Below are 9,662 nucleotides of genomic sequence, written 5' to 3'. Positions count from 1 at the left end.
ATGCATCGCATTAACATAGAATATAATGAAATTACAGACATGAAAAGACACTTACCATCTGACTAAGTGAAACTTGTTGCGCATGGCTCTGAACCCACACACAGTCACCCACAATCTGAGAAAATCAGTGCCCCACCCCCCAAGGGAACCTGCCTTGCATTTTACAAGTAAATCGTAAAGAGGTGATTTTTGCTAGACAGGTTTCCTCAAAACCTTTTAATAATGATATTTAGGTGCCAGGATACAGAACAAGAGATACATGGTAATTGTGAAGTTATGAAAGTCGAAAATAATGCAATCACCATGTTAAAGTTTGTGAGTCATTCTGGATATTTCATGTTGGTTTGTCAGACAACCATCGCGTGTGAGCAAGATCACCTCATGTTTCATTTTGACAGTGTGAACTGTAAGATAGCAATAAATATGTAATTTTTTTTTTGATTGATGCTGATTATAAAGTCAGAAAAAAGGGTTGTTAAAGCCATTGTGAATGTGTAATGAAGAGGCATTATTTACATTTCTAATAGAAAAGCTATTTTAAATTATTTTGGAGTACCATGTAAAAAATTTCAGTAGGCTTACTACTTAACAGATATCACTGGTAAATCCCAACTGTGCCAAAGGCTCTGTAAACAGCAAAAAAAAAAAAAAAAAAAAGAGTCATGGGAATATGAATCATTTTGCGTGTGCAGGTTTGCTGACATATCTTTTGAGACAGAGCACTTGGTTGAAGTGGGCAGACTAATTCAGTGGCTAAGTCTAGAGCAAAATTGCTTACAGCGGCTTTAAAATAACCTTGACAATAACTCTTCAAAAAAAAAAAAGAAAAAAAAAAGCCAAAAGTAGAACATTAAAATCGATTGGCATTTGGACAGTGCAATTATGAAGATCAGGGCAGATTTCAGTTAATTAGACATATTAGCTGACACAGTACACTCACTGTATTTAGATTTTTGGCACATCCTGGGGAAATTAAAAGTGAGGGATGTCATTAAAAAACAGCACAACAAAGAATTTAAAAATAATTACTGTTTTCAAACAAGTTTCAAACACTCCCACAGTCTTCAATTGTTCTTAGAATTGATTGTCCCACCCTAAACTCACGCCATTGAGTTAGCCAATGTTGTTATGTCGGACTGCTCAAACAAACTCCAATAGCGCGCAACAGTGCCCACCCACTTTTTCAGCCATCTTGGTTCCGGAAGTATTTTTTCCATAGGGATTTCATAAAATGCTTCATAAGAGTTTTAAGCATGAACCAAACCGGCCGGTTCTGAGGTGAATGACCACATTAAAACTTTTATTTGAGTGGGCCTGGTTAGCTCAGCAAGTAAAGATGTTGACTACCACCCCTGGAGTGACGAGTTAGAATACAGGGCGTGCTGAGTGACTCCAGCCAGGTCTTCTTAGCAACCAAATTGGCCCGGTTTCTAGGGAGGGTAGAGTCACATGGGGTAACCTCCTCGTGGTCACTATAATGTGGTTCTCGCTCTTGGTGGGGCGTGTGGTGAGTTGTGCGTGGATGCCACGGAGAATAGTGTGAAGCCTCCACATGCGCTATGTCTCCGCGGTAACACGTTCAACAAGCCAAGTGATAAGATGCGAGGACTGACCAAAAGACAAGTGTACAACACTGTGTAATTAACATCTTTCATGAAGGAAAGAACTACAACCCCATTAAGAATTGTGAATGACACAACTATAGTAAAAAATAAAGCTATTGATATAAAGTTGTTGATTATAAGTATAGATACAATATATTTTAAGATTAGCACAAAAGTTTACCACGCCATTGTTTGGACAAACTGATAGTCCCGCCCCCAAACTCATGCCATTGGTTGAGACAATATTGTAATGCCAGTCCACTCAGACTAAACAGATCTGAATTCCGTTTGGTGCTGCTAGTGGCACAGACATTACACACAAAATTTTCTACATAGATTTCCATGAAACATACATTGAACATCCTGTTGGGGTTTTAAAATGAGTACAAAATAAGATATCTTTGGCTGTTAAGATCCGCTGGAAGTGGTCAACACATATTCTAAAAATTTTACATCTCAGATGTCTGAGGTGCTGGTGGTCCTTGCTCTATTGATGCTCATTCTCACTGTGTTCTTGGTGGATCGGACTTCCTTTGCGATGAAGTAGTAGCAAAGTGCATCCAAGCAGGTGGTAACGTTTGCAAGGTTCATGGATAACTGTATAAACAGCGCAATGTTCTCTTGTTGTTTGCAGTCTGAAATAAAGCGATTACGGACCAGGTACTGCAGGAGTATGGCTAGGTGACATGGGGTGAAGGGTATTAGAAAGGCTGCTAGACTGCTATAGATGATTCTCACCCCAGCCTGCCTCTTAGGACTGCTGCTCTTTGAGGCCTTGAGAGTACGGATGCTCTGAGTGGAACACACAACTAGTACAGAAGCAGGCAGCAGGAAGCCCAAGAACTCCAAGCACACAATAAGTGCAGTAGTCCAACCTTCGTCAGAGAATTCATGGAAACAATTGAAATAATCCTCTTTATCCTCTCGAAAGCTGTAGACAGGTGAGGTTGCTCCCATAACAAACACCCATATAAAAATACAAACAATCAGGGCTGTTTTTCTGGAACGCACCAGCTTTGCCCGGAATGGGTGTTTTATGGCAATGAATCGGTCTAAAGCAATGCAGGCAATTGTAAAGATGCTACCATACATACCCACAAAATAAAGACTCTCTAAGAAAGAGCAGAAAAGCTTTTTGTTGGGTGCCCACTTGTGGAATGCTGCATGAATTTTGAAGGGTAGCGGCAAAAGCAAAAGCAGGTCCATCAAAGCCAGGTTGGTCATGTAAATGGAGGACTCTGTCCATTTTTTGAGCAGATGACAGAACACCATCAATGCCATGAGGTTTAGTGGCAGGCCAAACACCAAGATTGGCACATAGATCACCAAGTCCAATGTCCTCATCAAATTGTTCACGTCCTTAGTTGAACAGCTGATATTCATAGTGAAACTAGCAGAGATAGGTACAAAAATATCACATGAAATTTCCACCTTTCACAACTGAAACTTATATATCTTTTGTTAACACACATACACTGATCAGCCACACCATTAAAACCCCTGACGGGTGAATTAAATAACATTTATTATCTCATTACAATGGCACCTGTCAAGGGGTGGGATATATTAGACAGCAAGTGAACATTCAGTTCTTGAATTTCATGTGTTGGAAGCAGGATAAATGGGCAAGCGTAAGGATCTGAGCGACTTTGGCCAGAGCATGTCCAAAATGGCAGGTCTTGTGGGGTGTTACTATTATGAAGTGGTTAATGCCTACCAAAAGTGGTCCAAGGAAGGACAACCGGTGAACCGGCGACAGGGTCAGGGGCGCCCAAGACTCACTGATGCGCATGGGGAGCGAAGGCTAGCCTGTCTGGTCTGATCCCACAGAAGAGCTACTGTAGCACACATTGCTGAAATGCCAATGTCCATGCCTCGACGGGTCAGAGCTGTTTTGGCGGCACGAGGGACCTACACAATATTAGGCAGGTGGTTTTAATGTTGTGGCTGATCAGTGTATGCAAACTCATCAATGTCATTATTTTGTTTTTGACTCACCGATGTCACATTTTCAAATATATGAAATAAGATAGTTTAAAAGTATTCTTACAATCAATTACATGCATAGTATACATTTAGTTTGTCAAAATATTTAATGTTAAATTTATAATCTCATAAATCTTAAATCTTTTGATTAGTGGTTCAGACAGAAACAATGTTGTGTACATTGCAACAAATATCTACACACTGTTGCCTACATGCATTAAAACACAGAACAAAGAAACCTAAAAAACGAATCTGCTTTTATTTTTACAATTCTAAAAAATATTTTAGTGTATATATTATGAAGCGTACTTTTTGTAAGTGAAACACCTTTCTTAAAAGCATCTGTCTGATTTTAGATCAGACACCAGAAGGCAGCTACATTTGGAAAGTAGAGTTGGGGTACTCGAGTTCAGACTCTGAGTCACAAGTCCAATTTTCATGGACTTGCACTTGTCATGGGCTCGGATGCATTTTAACTCGGACTTGACTCGGACTCGAACCTTTGGGACTCGTGATTTTTTGCAGAGGGCAGCCGAGTTATGGCATTTGTGATGCAATGAACAAAATAAATAAATAAAAATAACGAAACAGATTTCAATGGACACTCTGTCTGCAAGCAGTTGTAGCAACCCCTGATGTCGTAGACATAGCCAGAGTTTGTTTCACCGTGTTGAGCAAACACACCTGCAGAGGAGCACACTCAGTCAACCAATACGCTTGAATGTTACTACGGAGACTGCTGCATAACATCGATTACTGAGGTGGCTGGCACAATGAACACATAAAGACAGGTATGCAGCCAATGTACTAGAAACTAAAAGGCAGTTTTGCACAGCACCGCGACCTGACAGCTGGTAAAATCGCACGCGCGTTTGTGCAGGCAAGACTGTACTCGCATCGTGGTTTCATCGTGGTTAAAAACTTAAAATCAAGAACTTCATTGAGTCAAGTCACCTACATCTCTCGTCTCTCACAGTTTACTAAAACAACATATAAAAATAAAAATTCAGAAAAATATTAATATTGGTCTATTAAGTCTTTAGGCATAATGTATCACACATGTAGGCATCTGTAGTCTCTTGTGGTCCACTCAATGTTGTCAACTTAAACTGGTCGTTGATGAATTAACTGTAACTTTTTAAATAGTCGGTGGGGAGTATGCTACTCTGAAAAACACATAAACAGCACTTATTTATTGTTTTCTATTTTAAAAGCATTGACAAGCTGATTAAAATATGTTCTTTTACAGTTTTGTCCACAATAAAATGCATAATGAAATATGAAGTTATTTTGGGCAGCGAAATATTTTGTTTATAATTTAATTATAGATTGGGTGACCAGACGTCCCAGTTTATTACACAGAGAAAAGCAGAGACAAGTTGAAATTAATTTATGTGATAATCAATATTATGCCACAAATGCTGTCGATTGAGCTTAACTTGTATTGAACCCAGAACATTCCCTTAAATGTTGAGATGTGGGGATTGTATTTTGAATTTTAGGTTCCAATGTTGTGAATTTTGTGTTAAAATGTGTACCTGCCATGACAAGTCTACTCATAATTACACATGCAATATGAAATTATATGGATAGAATAGGCTACGTGGAATTTGTAAATAATAATAAAAAAAGCTAAAATGTGGTTAAATAGTGAAAAACAAAATATAAAATAAAATATACATTTTCACAAACTATATATTGCAGAAGGTTAGCATACCCCTTTTGTTTCAGGCCTATATGTTTTCACACCCCTTTCAGAATGTATGCAAATATAAGAGATAAAAGATTATATATTTTATGTAGTACTGCCCTTCAAAAGCTACATGTACTGTAATTTACACAAATCAACCTGTTCAAAAGTTTGCATCCCCTTGGTTCTTGTGTTGTCTTCTTGAGCATCAATGAATGTGTGCACCTTTTGTAATAGTTATGTATGTGTCCATCAATTGTCCTAAGTGTCAAAACTTGATGTCTATATCATTTAGCCACTGTTGGGAAGAACTCAAATGTGCAGAAGATGCTGGGAAACCAAAGAATGTACTGTATTTTTCTTAAGAAAAAGTGGGCAGCTTCACAGCTCAGGACAAGGCAGGGACTCATGAACAATTATTACACAAACAGTCATTACAGAAAGCAACACAACATATTAAAGGGTTTGCTCTCGTGCAAGTAGCTCTAAAGCTCGCTTGCAGTCTGTCTCATAAACGCGCACAGGAGATCAATAGTCGGTGAAGAGTTTCACTTAGTAATATACATCAGATTTCGGTTTATTTCTCACCAAACCTTATCGTATTCCTCCAGAACAAGGCATGAGTCACATACAATAATTTATTAGACTTCTGAATTATACTTTTCTCTCCATTTAGAACCAAGGGAATGTAAACTTTAGAACAGGATCATTTGTTTAAATTCAGACACCATTTTGTCTTGTGGAATATATAGTATGTGAATATCTGTTGTCAAATAGCTTCTTCAAGGTAGTACTAAAGACATTTTTATGATACCTCTTATTTTTTTTTTAAAACAATAACACACGGACACATCAGGGTTTTAAGTGCACAAGCAGTGTGTAGATCTGTCCCAAGTTTTCCGCGAATTAACAGTCATGTCCGTGTTAAATGGCCATAATATTTGCAGTGGGCTTTTCCAGTGTTTTCAGATATAGCATTTGCAGTCAAGTCGTGAGATGTAACTTCTCAGTGAGTGCTAATTACTACTGTGTTGACTCATTATTTTCCCAAACCAGTCGGCAGAGACCAAAAAAAAAAAAAATAATAATAATTCTCAGTATATATTATTTCTTTAGATAGGGATCATTTTAGATAAAACTAAACTAAATTGAAAGGACAAATTGAAAATGAAGTAGAAATAAAAAACTAAATTAAAATCCGAAACAATAGTAACTCTGGTTTGACTAACGCAGTTTTTCATTCTTTAGTCTATGTTTGAGTGCAGGGGAAAAAGCAACAAATAACTGAAATGTCAACAGAACGCAATAAGAATTGTATACACCTAAAGCATATGCTTTCATTCTGAAACCACTTTGAAGTTTGTTCAGCAAGAAACTAATCATAGAATATAGAGGTGTTTTTGTTGCATTTATATTGACAATTGTTTTTTCTTAGTTGTGAAAGTTAAAATAAGCTTAAAATATTGATGTTGAGTTTACGGTTACAATTTGAATTCAGATTCATGAACAGATTCATTCGGACTCAGACTCGGGACTCAACGTAGACTCGGCCTGTTATGACTCTTTCTTGAGTCCGACTGGGCCCCTTTTGGACTCAGACTCAACTTGGAATCGATTGTTTAAAGACTCAGACTTGCCTCGGACTCGACTAAGGTGGACTCGAACTCAACACTATTAGAAAGTAACAAATGACTCAAAACTCATTTCTCATGACAATGATGTTTTGTGCAGCGTTTGACATATCGGAAGTTTTTACAGGCTTCTTTCACTTTGAACATGTTTCCACTGATTAAAAAGACCATGCATATAAAGTCAGCTAGCTGATGATGCACATTTATTTATTGAACTAGCTGCAATAAAATTAGGCCAAAATGAAAAAACTGTTGACAAAGTTAAGACACTAGATGTTATAGTTGACTTTATTCGAGTGTTAGCAAGGTTAATAAATACACTGATCAACCACAACATTAAAACCATCTGCCTAATATAGTAAAGTTCCCCCTCGTCCCACCAAAACGGCGCTAACCAGCATTTCAGAATAGCATTCTGAGATGATATTCTTCTCACCACAGTTGTACAGAGATGTTATCTGAGTTACCATAGACTTTATCAGTTCCAACCAGTCTGGCCATTCTCAGTTGACCTCTCTCATCAACAAGGCATTTCCATCCACAGAACTGCCACTCACTGGATGATCCCAGGAGATCAGCAGTTACACAAATACTCAAACCAGCCTGTCTGGCACCAACAAACATCCATGCGATTATCTAATCAGCCAATCATGTGGCAGCAGTGCCGTGCATAAAATCATGCATTTACGGAGACTCAGTTAATGTACAAATCAACAATCAGAATGAGGAACATTTTTTATCTCTGTGATTTGGACCATGGCATGATTGTTGGTGCCAGACCGGCTGGTTTGAGTATTTCTGTAACTGCTGATCTCCTGGGATTTTCACGCACAACAGTCTCTAGAATTTACTCCGAATGGTGCCAAAAACAAAAACCATCCAGTGAGCGGCAGTTCTGCGGATGGAAATGCCTTGTTGATGAGAGAGGTCAACAGAGAATGGCCAGACTGGTTGGAACTGATAAAGTCTACGGTAACTCAGATAGCTGTACAATTGTGCTGAGAAGAATATCATCTCAGAATGCTATTCTGAGATGTGGGTTGGCGCTGTTTTGGCGGCACGAGGGGGACCTACACAATATTGGGCAGGTGGTTTTAATGTTGTGGCTGATCAGTGTATACTATTACTTGCTACAATCTGATTGATGTCTTTAAAATGCATGTTGAATTTTTTTTTAAAGAAATTAGAGATTATAATATTTGCCTTAGTGCTCAAGTTATTCTCACATTACAAATTAGTTTTTTTCATCAACCACTCTCTCCATTGAAATTATTCATTATTTTATTGCATAAAAATAAACTACTATATAAACTGATAATAATATTTATCTTAAAAAAATTACAGACTAATGCTATAGAAATCTACAATTCACTGATGCAATTTTGCACAAAGATTCTTTGTTCTGTGATGAAAATTCAGTGTGCAAATGTTAAATGTTAAAGACTTAAATATTGTTTTTATGTTAAAATGTTTTTTAATTGAACAGATCTATATATATATATATATATATATATATATATGTACTGATTAACAGATTTGTGTGGTTGATCAAATGTGTAATGAAGATATTCTTACTTTTGCTGATGACTTTGAAGTATCATTTCTCCTGCAGTGAAATTGATGGGTGTTCCAGTGGCATGTACACAGATGGAGTAAATATTGGTTAAGAAAAAAAACATATGCCCGTTAAACATCCCTGCAATGGCCCTGCAAAGGAAACGATGAATGTGCAACAATTAAATTACCAAATGTCCCCAATTTCAGGACACATGCACACATTCACACAAATAAAAATACACCTACATCATCCTTCACACATACAAACGAACAAATTCATGTAGTTTTAGTAGTACCTCTGCTGTCAAAAATCACAACAGAATTTGTCATCACCTTTGACAATTTTTTCTCACACTAATAAGCCACAAGAACAAGATCCATTGAACCTGACTGGACCATGCAAAACTGGCTTTGGTTTCCTGCATTATGTATGAAATACAGCCATATCATGTTTGAGCTATTCTCTCACACATAAGAGTATTAAGTCATTGGGATGTTTAAAACTCTAAACCTCTTTGACATTTCGTCACTTTATGTTCGTCTGTGACATATGTCAATAAACCACGGTCTTTCCCTTTTTCAGACATGTTGGCTGCATCTCTCACGAAACCATGTCTGGTGCACAGAATCAGCATTGTTTAACATTATTCTCGTGAATGAAGTTAGCTGGATACAATGACTGGTTTTGTCTGACCTGTACGCTACAATGCATAGCTGTGATATTTACAGTACATACTACTGAAACATACTTGCATTCATCTGAACCAATTTAATTATATACAGCTGTAATAGGAATAGAAAGAGTTTTCCCTCAATCTATTCTCTCTGGAAATTTTTCAAAAGTTTCAGCACCGAAACGTGAAGACAAAATTCACCAAAGCCATGCTTCTGTGCAGTGTCTAGCCCAACAATGACTAAAGTCTGATTTCATCAAAGGAAGTTATGACCTAAAACACAACAGAATAATTGTGTTGAATTAAATATGGGGTGTCTGTGCTTACCAGATTGATAGCTTTCACATGTGAGACATACTTTCTCTTAAATGCTGTCATGCAGACTGTGTCAGTCGCACTTCTTTTTTCAAAGAATTTGCCTGTGACCACATCCTTGCTAACAGAAACATGGCTTTGGTATATTTCCTCATATCTTACTGTTAGCCTGTAAGTAGGCTACTTCCTAATTTTTTCTTAGTAT

At 37.5% G+C, this 9,662-nt stretch overlaps 1 protein-coding gene across 2 annotated transcripts; it reads right to left on the bottom strand.

Annotated features, from left to right (window-relative positions):
• Nucleotides 1–2,051: 2,051 nt before the first annotated feature.
• LOC127440560 (G-protein coupled receptor 55-like) lies at nucleotides 2,052–9,540 on the bottom strand. 2 transcript variants are annotated; one of them, XM_051697235.1, is made up of 4 exons: nucleotides 9,470–9,540; nucleotides 8,487–8,618; nucleotides 3,322–3,515; nucleotides 2,052–2,994 (listed from the first exon to the last, which is right to left on the bottom strand). In XM_051697235.1, exon 4 carries the CDS (start codon nucleotides 2,985–2,987, stop codon nucleotides 2,061–2,063), a length of 927 nt encoding a protein of 308 aa, XP_051553195.1. In that variant the 5' UTR covers nucleotides 2,988–2,994; nucleotides 3,322–3,515; nucleotides 8,487–8,618; nucleotides 9,470–9,540; the 3' UTR covers nucleotides 2,052–2,060. The 2 variants fall into 2 exon arrangements, with proteins under 2 accessions (XP_051553195.1, XP_051553193.1); XM_051697233.1 differs by lacking the exon at nucleotides 3,322–3,515.
• Between the last annotated feature and the right edge of the window lie 122 nt (nucleotides 9,541–9,662).

Source organism: Myxocyprinus asiaticus, chromosome 5, assembly GCF_019703515.2.
Source record: "Myxocyprinus asiaticus isolate MX2 ecotype Aquarium Trade chromosome 5, UBuf_Myxa_2, whole genome shotgun sequence".
Taxonomy (NCBI): Eukaryota; Metazoa; Chordata; class Actinopteri; order Cypriniformes; family Catostomidae; genus Myxocyprinus; species Myxocyprinus asiaticus.
The sequence above is the reverse complement of the archived record's forward strand: the minus strand, read 5'-3'. Positions and strand labels throughout refer to the sequence as shown.